A 19,506-nucleotide genomic window follows, 5' to 3' on the forward strand; every position below is an offset into this window, starting at 1 on the left:
AGGTCCGTAGTTTAATCTTTGAATTCTCAGAGGACAAAGGGAAGTGCTGCCGTCTTGCAGGTTGTTCAGGAGGGCCTGTTAAAAGAAAGTGCTCTGCTTCTAGCTGCAGACATGTCTTTCAGTTGACCATTTGTAGACATCCAATTTTAAAGCATGTCTTAACATTTACTAGGGCTGCTGTCTTGTCAATCACGCAGTTGTTTTATAAGAGTGTGCTTGGAAGCAAAAAAATCCTGTAACTGCATCAGATCGATGAAACAAATATTTTGTTTTACAGCGTCTTCACAAAAGTCTTAAAACTTTTACATATTTGATGATGTTACAAATACAAAATTCAATTTTATCTTTTTCCAATTGCGCCATTATATGTAGGTGTGACCTTTTACTGGCCCACTCTAAAGGATTGTTTTAAGCTTGGATGTAGACCACTCCATTGTATCTCTGGCTGTGTATGTTTAGGGCTGTCATCCTGTTGAAATACATCCATCGCCACAGCATGATGCCACTGCCACCATGTTCCAGGGTGGTAGATTTATTTTATGGTAGATTTACTGTCAGTTTTTTGTTCTACATTTCTGGCATGCAGTATGTATCCCAAAAAGTTTTAAACTAATATGAGCACACCATCTTTTTGCTCAAGCTTCCTTTCATCCCCTCCCACATTTCTAGTTATCATTGTAATTGGGAACTTTGCAGTTGCATATAAGAGTAAATTGGACTGAATATAGATGCACAGCATTATTTGTGTAAAATTTGAAAACCATGCAACATTATTATCACACTTCACGGATAAGTGTTATTTTGTGTTGATCTACCATATAAAATCCCACAAAGACATATTGCACTTAAAAGTTTGTGACTGTATACAAAATGGGGTAGTTTCAGTAGTATGAATACACTTGCAATGAGCAAATGTAAGGGATTAACATCTTAAATGTTTTTGTTATTTAGGTGTCTATAAGATGCAATGTTATTTTATCAACAACAACAACAAAAAAAGGTAAAGTAGTGTGTATTTTAATTCAAAAACTAAAACCTGCAGATTTTTCTGCATTTTCATGAGAGGAAAATTAAATGAATTGTATTATTTGTCTATATTGTTGGCAAAATAGATAAAACTTGACCCAATGAAATGGGGATTTTTTCATTGTAAAAAATCTTGGCTTAAAGTGCAAAATGTCCTCTCTTTCTCTTCTGTTGTCACAATGCTCCCGACACTCTCTGTGTATTAGCATCTTCACCACTGTCATCTCAATTAGGTGTGTGCATCTTTTGCAGTGAGACTCCATTGGATTGCTCACATATATTATTGGAACGTGGAATATGAAGATTTGTCCTTCACAATCTCACAGTGTTTCTTTATGGATATGTGGGCAAATTATCCTTATATAAAAACTCTTATGCTATTTTATTTAGGCAGAAATCTGTCTGTTTTTTTTTTTCTATTGAGAAAAATAACTGCACTCAACATACTTGAGATATGGAGATAAAGGAATACCACTCTCTCTAGGGGATTTATGAGCATTTTGTCCTACAGGCAAGCACAAAAGGCCACTGAATGACATATCTCATCTTCTCTATACAGAATATAACCCCATGCACTCTGGTAGATAATCATCTGCTGCAAATGTATCTAGTATGCAAACTCACACTTTTCTCTTTCCATAAGCTTGTTAAGAAATACTGGGTAAGGTTGAAGGACTGGAAAAGCTCAGGGCTGAGTAAAAGAGATTTCTTGACTTATAGACTGATGTAAGCTGAGATTATCTTAAACTGTTATTATTGTTATGATTAAACAAAATATTTGTCTGCTATATCTGCAAAACCTTCAACAAATTTTTGTACAGAAGTAGTAAAACTAAATTTATTTAAGTACTGTCAAGTTGTATGAAAACTGTTCTGTCCAATGTCTACATCTAGATCTACCCCCATTCTTAACATGTTTGAGTGGTGCCTTCTTAACTATTTAACTATTTGTATTTACATTCTTTCTTCTCAGTGTTAACACACACTGCAGTAATCTGAACAAGCTATTCCAGTGCTAAGAAGACCTGGGTTATCAAAACTGAATGAATTGTTGTAGTTTGGAAGTCATAAAAGCATGACTTAACATTACCAAAAGAATTGCAGTTTGATAACAACCTCATTTTAGGAATTTTATTTCTCAAAGTTAAAATCACTGTCAAATATCACATTCAAATTCTTGACATGCAATTTCACAAAAGGCTTCAGAGTAGCTGAATCCAAAGAAAATGTTTTGCAAAGATTCCTAGAACCAAAGAAAACAAACAAATAAACAAGCAGTTGTTAAAGAGAAACCGAGTTGCGATATTTTATTAAAAATACATCCAAGATTTCCCAAAAAACATGGCCAAAGGGAAGCATGCTAGTCAGTATGGATCGCAGAATAGAGCCTGTGGGCATCCTATCTTATGCTATTTGAAATAAAAATATATCTAAACTTGTGTAAATAAAGTTTTTACAATAATCATCCTTTCATTTCACTGTGAATCTCTGAGAAAGAGCTCATGATTGGAGATACGTTGACATCACAGCAAAGTGCATTTTTGTCTTTGTACATTAGAGGAAAATTAGAAGCTCAGTTAAGTCTAGATGAGGATATATACAACTTTGCAAACAAATTGGAAGCAATTTTCTAATTATTTGAATGGATTTGTTTCATAATATTTCAGACCATTGTTGTTATATGTTCTCGATTCGTCATTGCACCAGACATTGGTCAAATTTGATATAAATAACAAAATCTACTGTGAAAAGAATACAGAGAGAGAATAAAGAAAACCTAAACTTTTTTCAATTAATAGTGTCCTCAAAATAGCACAGCTAATTACCAAGAGGTTGTGTAAGTACAAATTATAGTAAAAAATGTTTAAAACATGTATTTGACTAAAATTTACTTTGTCTTTTTAAATCACTTGTTTGCACTAGTGATTTAGATGGGACAATGATGATAGTAGCAGCACTGCTGCTCAACACTAATGTGGCATTGAATAAACAATGGATACTAATGAGACAGGTTTTTCAAGGGTATGCTTTTGGAATTTAATAACTATCATGAAAAATGAAATTGTTTGGTATTTGCAAAATCCAAGAAAATAGAAGAATGTGAGTTGATTACATTTTTTGCTCTCTTGCATGTTAATCTACAGGTTTGTGTGTGAAGTGTTTGAGCAGATCCTTCATCAGAATCATTCAGATCTTGAGTTTGTGTCATTTCTATTTCCGGTTGATTGTTTAGGAGTTTAAGCCCAGAACTGCCTCAGATTCTACATCCCACACATACATACTAGTTTTACAATAACAACTCTCACATCTGTATTGCTTGCAAATGTAGATTATATATTTTCATTCAAAGTTAAAAGCATGCAATTAACAACATCCACTAATTTATCCATTTTATTCTCCAGACTTCACCTCTGTGGAAGAGCAGAATGTTTTCTTAGCCCCATCCTCCTTGATGCTGCAGCGCAGCCACAGTTCAGGGACCTTTAGAAGAAATTCCATCCTCCAAACGATAACCTCAATCTGCTCTCCAGCATTGGCTCTACTGGGAATAGCGCTGCTTACACATACACACAGCCAGCCAGGAGGAGTGACAGTGTTGCTCTCCCGCCGCCCAAATCTGACAACCATGATCCTGAGAGGCCCCCTGCTACGGCTTAGATCAGGGATCAGCTCGCCGCTCGATGGCTAGACCTCAACACTCAAAGAGCTGGAGGCCTTTCTGATGAGGTAAGTCTCAGTCTCTCTGCTGCATTGGTTCTTTAACTTGAGTGCGAACTGATTTTTTTTTTTTTCTGCGCTTATTTTCTGTATCCCAGTGACTGTCCTGTTTCATTAAAACTGGTTGTGTCGATTAAGCTTCTTCAAAACAGCTGTCAAAATGACTTGATTATTAGAATAAAATATAATGAGTGTAAAATTGTAAACATATAGACTGTTTACTATTAAAGATCTTTAGGTTTTTATTTTCAAAATAATACAGAACATTCCACTGTGGCTGGTTTTCTCATCTCTCCGACAAGCCATCAGACATGGTGACACAGTTCATTTCTGGGAGGCTGGATTCAATATTGAAACATTTATTAGGATACCTTAGCTCTCACCTTTGCTAATAAATTATTCATTAATGCTTAATGGTCTCCAGTTTTCTGCAGAAAATTGCACCATTGGGGTTCCTTGTTCAGTCAAGTTTAGAAGAACATTTAAATAGAAAAGTCTCTTTTCCTCTTTTGTTTAAGCTCCAGATGAGAAAGAGTGGAGCATAACGGGTGTAGGCAACCTGCTAACAATGCTGATTTAAACTCAGCCGTGTGGTTTTCCTACATGACTCCATCCTATCATTAAGCATTTGTCCCTGCAGACCTAAATTAATTTTTCTTTTTTCTCCATTCCAGAATCTCTCACTGCATTGTAGCACATGGATTTCAAGACTTCAAATGAAGAGGTTGGTAGGATTTAATCAGTCTGACAATTGACCGTAATTACAGAAAGTGGCCAAGCATTTTAAAGCATTAGAACACAACATTAAGCCTCCCAGCATGTTTAAAAAGCTAGAGAGTAGGACCGCAGGAGAACATTTTTTGTCTCATGGTTTTGCCTCTTATTCGCTACCTTAGCCTCTTAGAAGATGGTGATGATAGATGTACAGAAGCCACATCTTTATATCTGCTATTAATATGCAGTAGTGGTTAAAAAAAGATGTGCATCCTTTTTCAGTTAGAGGGTTTATATATCTGGACACAATAAATAAAACATTTGTTACAATAAATGTATCTAGGTGATGCTGATAACAAGCAATGGATAGTGAGGTTCTAAAAAGCAACTTCCAAACAACTTGAGGCCACTGAGAAGTATTGTAAATAAGTGAAAATACTGAAGATAGTTTATCAATTTCCTAGAAATGGAAGTGGAGTGAATTAACCTGTGGATATTATGTAAAATGAACTTTTTTGACCTTTCCATCATGTTATAATGTTATTCCCTCATCTCCTCCAGATTAGTGTGAGTAGCAATTACTCACACTAGTAATTGCTACTCACCTGGTTCCTGGTGGAACTGTGAGTTTGCTGATCTTACTATGCAAAGTACTTCTCAGTCCAACAATCCTGAGAACTCAGGAGCTTCTTAAAGAGACAGAGGCCAAATTCAAAGCATCAAATTACAGAGTCAAATTTCTTCTTAGTTATGTTTGACATAGAGCATATTTATAACAACTGAAGGTAACAGTTACTTGATTGTGCTATAAAATGGCACTATGTGCCTAAAAAGTACATTTATAAAAATATAAATGTATGTATAAAAATATGTATAACAGCATGACTTGGGACAGATGAGACCTTTTCTTGACACGCAGCCGTCCCCTAATTACAAAGCCAGTGTGACGTTCGGTTTAGTTATATGTGTATCTTTCCTCTAGTATAAAAACCTCAACTAACTGAAGGAAGACTGGGAAAATGATTGGCCTAAAAATGTATTTTTTATTCTTCATACGTAAAACCCTAACCCTAAAGAGGATGAACTTCTATCTTATTATGACTCTACATCCTATGTGATCACAAAAGGACAGCTTTATATGCATTAGCCAATATCTCACATTAGAGTGCGCCTCCACAGGGGTCTCAAGTGACCGTTTGCGATAAGCTCCGTGCTCCAGTTCCACATGCCGATAAAGTAATATCACAGATGAGGATCTGACTCACAGTCAGCGGGGGGCTGTAGAAATGTTTTATTAAAAAAAAAAAAAAATCAGGAATTGCTTTCAGAGCAAACCACATAACAGACTTTCTTATAGACAGAGACATTAATCTGACACTTGTCAGATCTGTCTGCGTCATGTTAATAACTGTATTTTGACAGAGGTTCTGGTAAGTCATGCTTGCACTGATGAAGAAATGACTGATGTTGTGTTGACAGGTTCTCTGTGTGTAAGCCCACCTCTGCTGACTACAGAGAAAAATTAAAGCTTTTAAACTTCTCATTCTTAATACTGGATCAGTAACTGTGTGAGAATATATATATATATATAAATATATATATAAAAACTAAGAAGTCTCGACAGTTCTTTGCAGCTTCACTGGCTGCATAAGATGTGAGCAATGTTCAACAATGCTTTTCCTCCCGCTTTTCACGCTACACATCCCAATATAATATATCAAAGTACACATTTTAAAGACCCACAGTTTGTCTTGGCTTTAAACATTCAGGGATTATGGATGAGCAGTCAGGATATACAGGACGTATTCATAGCTTAGGTAAGGGAATGCATCCACTGTCACTGCAATAAAAATGTCTGGAGCTATATATTCAGTATATGTTAAGTCTACCCCGATGTCATTAGTCATTCCTTAACTATGCAATGTCTTACAAAAGTATTTAGAGCTCCTAAACTTTTCTGTATTTTGTCATTCTGCAAAGCCAATCTTCAATGGGATTTATTCAGGATTTTATGTGATAGACCAACACAAACTGGTAAAATTCATAGAAAAGGAAATTACTTCTAATATTTTGTCTGTTTGTACAGTCCTGGTACCTCCAGCTGTTTTGTGAATGTCTTTAAAAGTTTTTGAACAATTTTATTGTTAAAGGTGAGGAATACTGCAGACAGACAACTTATAAAATAATATACCAAGTTACATAGAAACCCTACAGTATGTGCTGTGAAAACACATCACTGTGAACAAACCATCCAAGACTTAAACATTTATTCTTCCAGAGACTCTTTTCCTCCATTTGTCCGAGCTCAGGTATTTTGTAAAGAAGTCTGGGTCCCCACCTCAGTCTATAGATGTAAATAGCTGTTATACCTGAAAAGACTTGGCGGTGTCATGTCATCAAAAAGCAGTTTTCAAAATGTTCTCTTAGAAATAAAGACCATATTTTTGGATTTTTATTTAAAAAAAGACAACTTCTTAAAACCAGTTATATGCTGTTTTGTGTTGATCATAAATTTCAATAAAATGTAATGAGGTCTGGGATTGTGATGCAACAGAATATGAAAAAGTTCTTGTGCAAAACACCAAGTTGTGATAAAACATGACAAAAATGAGGGCTCACTTACAAAGTTAGCAAACGGACAAAACATTGGCCGTATTGTGGTAATAATCAGCCTGGACTGCCAGCGAATGTTACCTGACCAATCTGATCTCAGTTAGCTTTCTTCTGTCCTCAGTCCACTTGTTAAATTGTGGAGTAAACTACAACCATGGGGCTTAATCTCAAATGAGGCCAGTAGTACATCCTTCATCATGAAGCGCACATCATTATAGAACAAAAAAGTACTTTGAATCAGCATGACACTTCATGCTCATTCTCACTCTTGGGGCCTCATTTAACTAACTTCTGGGTTGATGTAAAACTACTGCTGTTTTTTCCCCACTCTTTGATATTGAAATGCATTATCTCTAAACCGATCCAACTTTTATGTAATGTTACTTTCTTATAGCTGTTCATGTAGGTGTAACCCATCTCGCAACACACTCCAGTGAACTTAGAGAACTTTAGAAATGGTGTAATTTGAACAATTGATTAAATTTGCATGCAGAGTTCATTACCAGAAGAAACACACAGTTGCTCCACCTTCTTTTTATGTGCCGTTTACCCATCCTCTGTTCTATGGTCTGACAAAAATCCTGACACAAATTACCATTACCTCTTTTCTTGTGTCACTTTTTTGTAACTTACAGAATCGACTCACAAATGTGTGAAGTGCACATATGAGTTTTGCCAACAAACACTGCAGAAATATTAAAATCATTTCTCATGTCATTATACATTTATATCAAGAAGCCAGATATTCTTTCAGTTTTAAAAAATGGTTGCAAAATGCATCAAACTTCTTTAAATTCATGCTCAGACCTGTCCTTCAGTTAGCTTTCATTTTTGTTTGAAGCGCAAATGAAGAAATGCTCAATAGAAAAATATATCAGAATGTGATGAAAAGTACTTGAAATCATGCCCTTGAGAAATAAAAAATAAAAAAAACTCTAGCGAATGTCTGACACAAATCTTGACAGATACATGGTTATTCATCAACTATGCCAATATTTTAGTTGATCACTCCATGAGAAAGTTTTTGGGCACAGAGTTATCTTTTATGATCTATTTAAGGGTGTAATTAAATTTTTTTTTAAGATTTAGCTAGTGATGTGGAAGTTAGGAGTCTCTTAAATTAGGTGCCGTAACAAGAAAGCATTTCATGGAAGATGGTCTGACACGAGTCAAAAAAATAAGCAAAAAATAAGCCAAAATAAAATTTAAAAATGCCTCGAGAAAGTCTGACATATTTTTCACCACCGCTTGAAAAGGTTTTAAGAAAATATGCCTCTTCTCAAGTAAAACATGAAGAAATGAAAGTTCACGTAGAAACTTAAAGTGCTCTAGGCATTTGTCTTACAAGTAAGTTAGAAATATAAGAACAAAAAAATCTTACAACAGAGTCTCTAACATAATTTAGATTTTTAATAGGAATGACACTGTTTTATTCTTCAACCTGTTTCTACAAAGTGTTCAAACCACCAATTTTATTTTCACATTTGTACAACCTCAAACTTTAATGTGCCTTTTTTGGGATTTTATGTCTTGTGTATATATTTGAAGTGGAAGGAAATAATTTGTTTTTCATCATCTTTTCAAGTAAAAGACCAATTTACTTGAATTCCCCTAAATAAACATTTAGGAACCCATTGTCTTCAGATTTCACCAAATTAAATTATAAAGTTCTCTACTGCTAAGTGTACTCTCAGAGCAAGTTTTTATTATTATTATTATTATTATTATTATTATTATTATTATTATTATTATTATTATTATTATTATTTCAGATGCTTCTTAGAGAATATTAATGATGAAACAATATCAGCAAGACCAAATACAAGTCAAAGATAAAGAGCCAGATAAGTTTAAAACAGGGTTAGGTAAGTCAGGAGTTATCAACATCCCCTCTAATAATTTTGCACTACATTGTGTTGGCCTGCAATATAAAATCCTAATAAAATAAAATACAGAGGTTTTTGGTTGTGTTGTAACAATTTGAAAAAGTTTGAAGGGTACAACTTTTGCAAGGTATTTTATTTACATAACAAAGTTAAAAATAGCAAAAAGAAATCAGCTGTTAATTGCACCTTTCATATTTTCCTCCCTGTTAGTTCTTAATATTATGCTCCCTGTCTAGAACAAGATGTCCTTGCTTCATTATCTTATGTTGTCAGTAAAATTTAATACACTCCATCTCAGAGCAAAGATGATGATGCAGATTGGACTGTTAGGAGGGGAGTGATGGTGCACCTTAAAATAGGATGGAAGATAAAGCTAATTATTTGCAGTATAAGAGGCACAGCAGGTCAGACGACACTTAGTCAAGTGAGATGCTGCCTGACCTCAATAATACACAGACACTACTGCCCTCATTTCGCTTCACTAATGATGCTTGTGCAGACACATATTACTTCAAATAATGTGAATTAATGCCTCAGTCATTCAATTTCCAACGCCACGGGTGCAGGTGGGAGTGGACGAGCTCAGTTTCCTGCGCTTCTCATCGAACCCTAAATATATAAACTGACTATCACCTGAGTTTAAACTTCCAGCAGCAACGAAGCTCAGCGTCTTATCTGCTCATATGCGTCATATGCTGGGTGACAAGGATGCTGACACTGGTGGCTTTCTTCTATTAGCAGTCTCATCAGGTGAAGGTGCTTCTCTTATTCAGACCTTTTTTAAGTCAAGGACGGGACCGGCATCACAATTAGCCTTGAAGGAGGAAAGGAGATGCAGAATGCAAATTTATGCAGATTAGTGTGTTTTTAAAGGACTGTTGGAAATACACGCACAGTCCTCACTTTTGCTTGTTATGAAGTAGAAACAAACGTAGCGTTTAGTTTAAATTTTTTTTTTCTTTTGGTCTTTCCATGTCACAGCTTCCTGATTTGACCGCAGCCTTTCTCTCAGGCTAAATGAGATGATACAATCTGAGAGCACCTTTGTCTGTGAAATAATACAAAGCACACAGAAAGCAAATCATTTTCAGGACTCACAAAATACAGTTCAATATTTGAAGTTACAAATCCATTTTTATGGATACTTCTAATAGAAATGGTTCCCTATTTGTTTTGATATTAGTATTAACAATTAAAGCATTGGGAAAAAATGGAAAATAACAGACATCAGCCAGAACTAATTTCCATGTTCATCCTGCAACGAGGGTTCTCAATGACATTTCATTTCATGGCCAGTTAATTTTGTCATGGGGGGGGATGATGAATGATTTTATCTCTCTGACTGTTTGCAGACAAAGACTGGGATTTATTTGATGCAAGAAGGTAATGAGGAGCCATTTAATATTCGACTACACTTGGCCAAAGATATTCTTATCCTTCAAGAACAAGATGTCATCTGCATTTCAGGAGAACCTTTTTATTCAAGCGTAAGTAACCCAGTCAAAGTCATGGCACTGCCTGCATTCACAACACATCTACATCAGTAGAATCATGCCCTATAAATGAAATATGTTCATTAAATAGTGATTCATCTGCTGATCTTGTGTTGAATATAGCATTTAGCTCTCACTTGTCATCACTTCCGACGGCCTTTCCTTTGCATCTATAAATGCACTCTCTCATGAGAAACAAGGCTGGAGACTATGGCCTTTACCAAAATGGCATTCGTGTAATAACATTTTCCCGGATAAAAGTCGCCACAGACAAATGGAGGTTTACGTCCTCCAAAACATTGTTACTAATCTACGAAAAGGTCAAAGACATAGAAGTCCAAACACATCTTTAGCATGTCAAGTGAGGATGTTTTTAACCTTGCAGACATGTTAAACTTTCCCCTGATAAAACTTTACTGCATCGGAGACAGATGAGTGGACTGAGGGGCCTTATGTTTCATTTGTTCTGGCAGAATGTGTCTGCCTTCCTCCTGTTCCAACACATTCCCACCCTGTCGTGCTTGGGTCGCCATCTGGCACTGGTTTGATAAGGGTGAGGAGGGACATGCTCAAACAGTGTTACACTTAGTTGCACCAATTGGTTCAAAAACGCATCAAGGAAGATTTTAGCCTCTAAAAATTGATGTGAATTCACTTTACACAAGACTTCATAGCCTGTTTCTGTTTGCAATCTTTATATTTTAGAAATGATTATATTCCTGCAAATGTATGGTAAAGCCAAAATTACAAAAAAAAAAAATGTTTATGCAGGCATCAAAAGCCATTTCTCCCACAATAGAATAAGGACACAGTACACAACTTCTTGATATTTAAACTGCATACAGACATTTGAATTTCTGGAGGAGTTTCTATAATACACACACAGTTACTACATCCTCAAATAAATACAAACACATATTATTTGAGTAATTGTTACTTTTCAAGTTGCCTGTTAATCTCAATTTTGTAGCCATCAACAAGCTCTGGGCATAATTCTGGCTGCATATTTTATCATGTTTTATCATGTATAAATAGAGTTAGGAGTTTTATTTAGTTGGTTAGTTTCCAGTTTTTTAAAAAATGTTCAGGATTTAAGAACATCATTCAAGAAGCCTTCCAAAACCACTTTTGACAACCATTTGAGATCATAATCTTAACCAACCATCAATTACAATTACACATGACAGCAAAGTGAATTTCCAATTCAGAATCCAATAAGACTCCGTCTGGAAAGTGCTGAAACACCTATTTCAATGCCTATGTCAAAGCAGATTCAGATTTAACGGTTTCTGAGAGTACAGCTACCAAGAATGCAAATTTTGCTTCAATACAAACACTTATTCCATTGTGATATTTGCTGAAATCAGCAGATATCACAATGGATGAAGCAAAAACCCTCTGCACAAACATTTTGTTACTTGTTCACAAAGAAAACAAAAATGTTTGGAGGTGTCAAGGTGAGCCTTAAAATCCTTAAAAAAACAAACAAAAACAAAACACTTCCAACTGTGAATCGGGACATTGGCAGCATAATTCTTAGTGTCTGTTTTGGTGCCAGTTGTTCTGGTACTGCACAATGTGGGTGGAATGATTGATCTGAAGGACTATGAACAAACATATCTTACCTTAAAGAAGCTAGCTGGCTGGAATTTGTTCTACCGTAATAGTGCAATGGTTGCAAATAAAGTTGATTTTAAAATGAATATAGTTTTTTGTGGAATGAACTCTACAATTTCTGCCAAGAACAGCGGTTAAATATCCAGCGAGGGATCCACCAGAAGCTAACATCTTTCTATTAGTCTATTCTATTAGAGGGGATGTATCGGTATGTTAGACTACACTAACTGGTCACTTAATTAGGTGTGCCCTGATCCCCAGTTTGCCTTTAGGAAGTACTTAATTCTTGATGACACAGATTCAACAATTCAAATCCTTAGAGACTTTGATCAATATTAACTTGATAACACCACTCAGTAGCTGCAGATTTGTTGGCTGCACATCCACGATGTAAATTTCTCGTCCCACCTCTTCCCAGAAGTCCTCTGTTGGACTGAAAGCTGGCGACGATGGAGGCCGTTAGAGAACAGTAAATCAAGTTCCATGTTTTAAAAAACAGTTTGTCATGTTTGGGATTGTTGATAATCCTGCTAGAAGTATCAATGTGAAGCCTGTAATGCTGTGATCACAAAGAATATTCATGACCAATAACGATGCTCAAATTGTGACAAATAACAAAAGTCAGTTGTTATTAAGAGGTCCAACTTGTGTTAAGAAAAATGTCACACCTTTACAGCACCACCACCTAGCTGAATTATTGATGACGGAGCTCGCACATTTTGTCATCTTCTACTCTTGTGGCCCATTTGGTCCAACATTTCTTCTCCTGTGTGTCCACAGATAGCATTCCTCATACTTTTGTTCTAACGAGTTATTTGAGCTACCGTTGCCTTACTATCATGTCGAACCAGTCTGCCCACTCTGCTCTGACCTCTGACATTAATAAGGCATCAACTGTCGCTCACTGGATATTTTCTCTTTCATAGACTATTCTCTGTGAACCCAGGAGATGGTGGAAAATCTCAGCGGATCAGTAGTTTCAGAAATGCTCAGGCCAGCCCATCTGGCATCAACAACCATGACTTATTAAAATACAGTTAAACCCCCTCTGCTCTCCATTCTGAGCTTCAGCAAGCCATTTTCAGCACATATAGGTGCCTTAATGCTTTGAGCCCTCTAGTGTGATTAGCTCTTAACGTTATTTGCAGTTTCCACTGTGTGTCCATCAGAGAAGCCAACGATTGTATAAAATTGTTTATAATCTTTAGCCTGTGTTAAGAAAAAAAAAAAAAACAGTTTCAAACCTGTGCACAAAATTCTTGCTTTTTAAATGTCTTGCAGTTTTATTTAAATTTTTTATTCCAATGAATCATGACCAAATTGCTTAACTAGCTAAATAAAGATTAAATAAATCCTCTAATCAGTATGATATTAATGTGTGTTTTCAAATATATGATCAGAACTTCATGCCACTATGCTATGCTAATACTAATATCTAAGTGTTAGAGATTGGCATTCATGTTGCTTTTGTCTTATTTTTTTGAATGTTAATGTAGTTCACAGCTAAATCACTAAAAACAATGAGAATAGTAAAGCAAGCAGCTGGATTGTTCCTAGTGTCGAATTCTTAATAAACTCTCTTAATTAGGAGTTCACCATCATAAATGGAACACAAAACAAAAAACATTTTGAATCCTATTAACATTAATAGTCAGAATTTCAAACAAAATATGCTGGATGTCATATTTCAAAGATTTTGGATATTCTCTTGTTTGATGAAAATTGCTGAAAGGAAAACAGACTCACAGGCAAATCCTCTGTAAATCATTTTTAAAGATGAATCTTGATCTTGGTTAATGCAATGACAAAAATACAGCCACATTCTCATTCATCCGGCTAACCGTGACATTTGTTCCACTGCTGTCTATTATTGAACATCAGATCATGATCTCCCCATGTCAAAGAAAGCTTTGCTAATTTGTTTGCTTTAATTAGATTGATGACATAGTTATTCATGTGGACCTAGGAGAAAATAACAGTCACAATGTGACTCCACGCTATCAGTTTTAGTGCACATTAAAAGTAAATGGAGTCCTTTTTAAATTCATTTTTCATCTTGATTCACGCCCTTTCATTATTACTACATTTGAATTTAAGAGCAATTCCTGACAGGTCTGACAGCAGCCTAATTTCGTCTTTTCCCCCTAACTGCAGGAGAGGACTGTAACAATCAGACGGCAAACGATTGGAGGGTTTGGTCTCAGCATCAAGGTAATTTAGATCTCAGCTGATAAGGCTGCCCAACCTGACTTATTTAAGTTGAGTGTGGACAAGTGTTATTGATCATTTCCTTGTCGAACTGCACCAACAGCAGCATCAGACACTCAATGCCTCTATGTTCCAGCTCATTTTGCATTGCCTTCACAGGGTGGAGCAGAGCACAAAATCCCTGTTGTGATATCAAAAATATCAAAAGAACAAAAAGGTATGAGATCCATTTTGTTGATGTTTTTCATATCCCGATGTTTCAGCCCTCTAATTTGTGCTTGCTATAAAGTGTTTGTTGTTGCTCTGTTTGTTTCCAGCTGAACTCTCTGGGCTGCTTTTCATCGGAGACGGCATCCTTCAGGTAAAAATGTCACATTAATGTTTTCTTCTCTCATTGTGCAAAATAACACACCCGGAATATTTAATAATTCATGTGCCACATGTCCTGGAAACTATGTGAAATAATTACTCTTCCACACGGGCAAAAGTCTCATTTATCACATATATTTCAGCCAAAGGAATTAATTAAAAAGAAATAGCACATGGTGTCCCACATGGTAACTGTAGGAGACATGTAATTATGATGCTCATATTTACACTTTTCAGTGTAGAACAATTATATTGCTGTTTGTTTGTTTTTTTGCCATCTTACAACTAAAATTTTATTAAATTTTATGTGAGAGCAACTAAGTACTATGTACATGTAAAGTAGAAGAAAAGGATATTTTATTTCACAGATAAAAATCTGAAAAGTGTGGCATTAACTCCTTTTATTTTAAGACCACCAAGTAAAAGCCAGAGCAACCAACTGCCTTCAGGGACCTAATTAGTAATCAGAGTCCATCTAGGTGTAATATAATCCCACTGTTGAGATTATGTTGCAATATAATCACACTTGTTGGTGAACACACCAGACAAGTCTGGTACCATTAATGTTGAGAACGGGCAATAATTCCAGTCCTTAGATTTGCTAGGTTGATAAACAGGGTAATGGTAGTAACATGGTGAGGCGATGTTTATTTTTATTTTTTGTTTTTTTACATTGACAGCTAAGATAGTCAGACTTGATGGGATGTTGGATAAAAACAAATATAAGATATTCATGAAAGAAAACATGTTAGGGGCTGCAAAAGACCAGGGACTGATTTGAAGTTTTACCTTTTTGAGTATGACAACTAAATTTAAAGCAACAGCTGCAACCGAATGGCTCAGATCAAACCATATTGAAATGAATCAGTGAGATGTCATACCCACATCTAACTGGCTTCATATTTGATGGTGAAGTGGTCTAAGGGAGTGGGCCTCATTCAGAGCTTTATCCATAAACAATTGAAAACCGTGCTTTATTTACCATTCATCTCACAATTATGCAACTTTGTGCTTTACTTACAGTCATAGTAAAACATTTTATTAGACTTCCAACCAGAAACTTGCAGCTAGATTGTGTAAAAGTTTGAATACTTTTGAAAGGCACTATAATATGCTTCTCTCATTAATCATTTTGAAGAAAGCTTTAGTACTTTGGTGGTAAAATGTTATTCAGAGGACTGATGTTACTGTTGTTTTCTAGATAAATGGAATAAATGTCAGAAGCTATCGCCACGAGGAAGTGGTAAGCTGTCAGCTCATATTTCATAGTCTCTTACACAGAAACAACTCTTTCAACAGCTTATCATGACTTATTTTGATGATGTGCATCTTTTTGACATGTAAAGCCACTTTTTCCCTCTTTCATCCCTTCTTATAAGCAACTCATATGCAGCTTCTTTAAATCCCTTATCTTGGATTTCCATTCTTAGCTAGACACTGCCATGCTATGTCTCACCCTCAGCAACCTCCCAGTGAAGAAAAAACTTTGTTCTGTGTAATTTGTAGGTGCAGGTTTTGAGAAACGCAGGTGAAGAGGTGACCCTAACGGTGTCGTTCCTGAAGAAGACTCCAGCCTTTTTGAAACTGCCGCTGTGTGAGGACTGCACATGTAAGAACCCTCCACCAAACGCTGAAGCACTGGAAAGTAATTAACCAGGATTATTTTTAGCTGGTCTTATTTTCTGTCTAGAGGTGGTTGTCCTGGAAACAATAAACTCAAGCCTCTTTGAGAAAAATAAAAGTGATGTTTATATACAGTGAATGGACAACACATTCACTTTTTCTCTCTGGCTTCACTATATCAAACTAAAGTATTAATGTTTTAAAATGGTTAGGATTACTAAGATTACTTGGATTTGCTAAATGTCAGAATAATATGGGTTTTAGATATATTTTTAGACTTTCTTTAGAGTCAGATGTTCACATACATTGTATTTATGGCCTAAGTGTCTTTTAATTTAAGGTTTTGCTCAAAGATTTAGTCTATCCTTGCATAAGCTTGTATATAGTTTTGGATATTTGTCTCCTTTTGACAGAACCGATATTATTGGATGAGTTTTGTAAATGGACTGAATTTATATAGGACCTTTCTAGTCACACTGTCCACTTCAGTAATGAAGAAAACGGAAAATTCTGGGATTTTCTGACCTAACCCAGAAAAAAAAAAAAAGATTTTATATCAGACAGCAAGAGAAAAACAAGCTTGTGTCTTTTTATACAGCATATGAAATTTAACCATGTCTTTCTAAACACTTGGTTGTTTGAGACCAAAAAAGATGCTACTTTTTTTAAGAAGAGAAAAACAGGAAAGGAGACTCATGTTGAGCTCCACAAAAGGCACTAAAGACCAAGCTGAAAGAATTGACTCATTGCTCATTGTGGTGCAATTGATTGTGTCACATGAGAGAACTTCAGCTCATCATCAGACATGAAAGCTTTTGTAAAATCCTTTTATAGGCATATGTAGGCCAGGTTGACTGGCCGTCAGTCAGTCAACTGAATACAAATTGGCACAAAGCAGGACCCAGCAATGGAGCAGAACAAAGTAACAAGCGCGTGTTGATGTGACAGATTGAGAAAATAATGTATAATATATACGTTCTTTTTTAGCCTTTATGTACTTGCTTCATTTCTAGGCATTCCCAGTGACCAGAGTAGTGGGACATCATCTCCTTTGTGTGACAGCGGCCTGCACTTAAACTACCACCCCAACAACACGGTACTGTTCTTCAGACTGTGTGACTGAATGATTCCATAACTGTTCTGTAGTCGTGCAACAAACGTCTCACTGTCACTACCAGCGAGTTGTTTCCATGCAACAGTCACTGCTCATTGATAACCACGACGCTCCGTCTTTACCGCTTGAAAAGGGGTGGATCAGCTCTAATCTGCAGCCTGTTTGTACATCTGCAACACCAGTAGCTGCTGCAGCAGTGGCACCACTTGATATGTGAAAGACTTTACACACACAAAATAAAATCCTCTTCTAACTTATCCTTCACACTGTTACAGGACACGTTGTCCTGCTCGTCCTGGCCCACTTCCCCGGGGCTTCGGTGGGAGAAGAGATGGGTGGACCTGCGCCTTATTCCTCTGTTACACTCACGCTTGTCGCAGTATATCCCCGGCTCTGACGTTTGCAGGTGAGCTGTGAGTCAGAATCTTGAAGCACCGGGCTGTTTTTTATTAATTATTTTTCAAGGCTCAATACAGTAGTTGTGCTGAGATCTCTTTCTTGGGGATTTTAAAACGGAGCACTCTGCTGAGGTCCATCTATAAATAGGCCGTATTTTATGATTTCTCAACGTGGCTCCTTTGGTCAGACCTTGCTCTTTTTGATAAAAATGAACTTTTTGTGTGGTAAGTAGTTCATAAATCTAGCACAACATCCTTTTTACATACTTACTTTGCTTCCAACTGATCTATACCCACAAAACAGAGTAAATAAAACAATAAACTAGCTTTTATTTACTAAGCCACTAATATAATCCACTAATAAAGCTCCTTCTATTTATGAGCTGTTTGGGTCCCTCATAGATCAAATCTAAAGTGCAATAAAAGACCTTTGCATTCTTCTCTTGCTCAATAACCTATTTTAATAAAATAGGGCAGTCCTACAATAATATTTTAGAACAATTGGAAATGTTACACATCATATAATGTTATTACCGGTTTGTAACATTTATAGTAGCGATGTAACACTTTAATAATGCTCATAATCAGATTATATATTAAAAAGCTTATTGTTCTAACAAATTATATACAGTGACTTGCAAAATTATTTTTACCACTTTAACTTTTTTCAACTTTACCTTTTTCTTATTTGACCACATCACAACCACCAATTTCCACACAAGTACAAAAATTAGAAGAAATGGTGAAGACTCTTTGTTTTTTACAATTTCAAAATCTGGAAATCAATTGCTTTCTGTAGAAAGGGAAAAAGGGAAACGAGTCTGCTAGTCGACAAGTTTTATCTCAGTAGAGATAAAAAATTTGCTGTTTTTTGGGAATGCCTCAGAAGAGTGTTGGGGAACATTAAAAATGGAGCACCATTAGGAAGGCGAAGAAAAAAGCAGCCAGGTCAGGGATAAAGTTTTGGAGAAGTCAGGACCAAAAACAATGTCCCAAACTTTAAATGTCTGAAACAGCACTCTCCAATTTATCATAGGAAACATGGAAAAAGCATGGCACTACTGAAATACAAAGCCATTGGCGTATCTGTACTAATAGGCTGGCTAGAGGAAAGTATTAATCATGACAAAATGCTCATGGGAACTGTGAAGGAGCACAATCAGCTGCAGAGATCTACAGCTCAGGTATGAGAATCTGTTAAAAGGGCAATTATTAGTCGTGCAGTTCCTTTTATGGGTGGCAACAAGAAGTCATTTGTTGAAATCCATAAGAGGTTCTCCTACATTAGTCATATTGGGGACACCTGACCCATGTAAAGGTGCTTGTCAATCATACAGCAATGGAACTTTTTTTTGTCCATATAAAAACATGTTTGGCAGAAAACAAACACTTCACATCACCCTATGATTTTTGCATTATTCTGCCTGTGAAATATGATGGCAATTTGAACAGTTGAACAGAATTGATGGGAAGATGGAGCTAAATACTGGACAATGCTGGAAGAGAACCGGCTAGAGGCTGAAAAAGTGTTTAGAATGAGGAATTCCTGAAGGACAACAATTCTAAACCTTCAGAGAAAGCTACAATGAAAAGGTTTAGAACTGCAATAATTAATCAGATTAACCATAATTAATGAATTAGAGGAATAATCACCATCTAATTTAATAATTGAATATTGTTAATTAGAGTGCACAGGTTCTGAAACAGGCCATTTGCTGAAAGAACAA

General features: G+C 36.0%; 1 protein-coding gene across 1 annotated transcript in view; it reads left to right on the forward strand.

The window, feature by feature from the left end:
• sntg1 (syntrophin, gamma 1) overlaps positions 1–19,506 on the forward strand; it is a 59,475-nt gene that overhangs the window by 14,263 nt on the left and 25,706 nt on the right. The window contains exons 2-11 of the mRNA XM_055033822.1: positions 3,429–3,753; positions 4,419–4,468; positions 10,310–10,444; positions 14,222–14,278; positions 14,435–14,492; positions 14,593–14,636; positions 15,846–15,887; positions 16,151–16,253; positions 17,281–17,363; positions 17,657–17,787. Coding sequence (XP_054889797.1) covers positions 4,442–4,468; positions 10,310–10,444; positions 14,222–14,278; positions 14,435–14,492; positions 14,593–14,636; positions 15,846–15,887; positions 16,151–16,253; positions 17,281–17,363; positions 17,657–17,787 — 680 coding nt within the window. The 5' untranslated portion in view covers positions 3,429–3,753; positions 4,419–4,441. The remainder of the gene's footprint in view (positions 1–3,428; positions 3,754–4,418; positions 4,469–10,309; positions 10,445–14,221; positions 14,279–14,434; positions 14,493–14,592; positions 14,637–15,845; positions 15,888–16,150; positions 16,254–17,280; positions 17,364–17,656; positions 17,788–19,506) is intronic.

Source organism: Poeciliopsis prolifica, unplaced genomic scaffold (genome assembly GCF_027474105.1).
Source record: "Poeciliopsis prolifica strain line A6 unplaced genomic scaffold, Auburn_PproV2 SCAFFOLD008, whole genome shotgun sequence".
Taxonomy (NCBI): domain Eukaryota; kingdom Metazoa; phylum Chordata; class Actinopteri; order Cyprinodontiformes; family Poeciliidae; genus Poeciliopsis; species Poeciliopsis prolifica.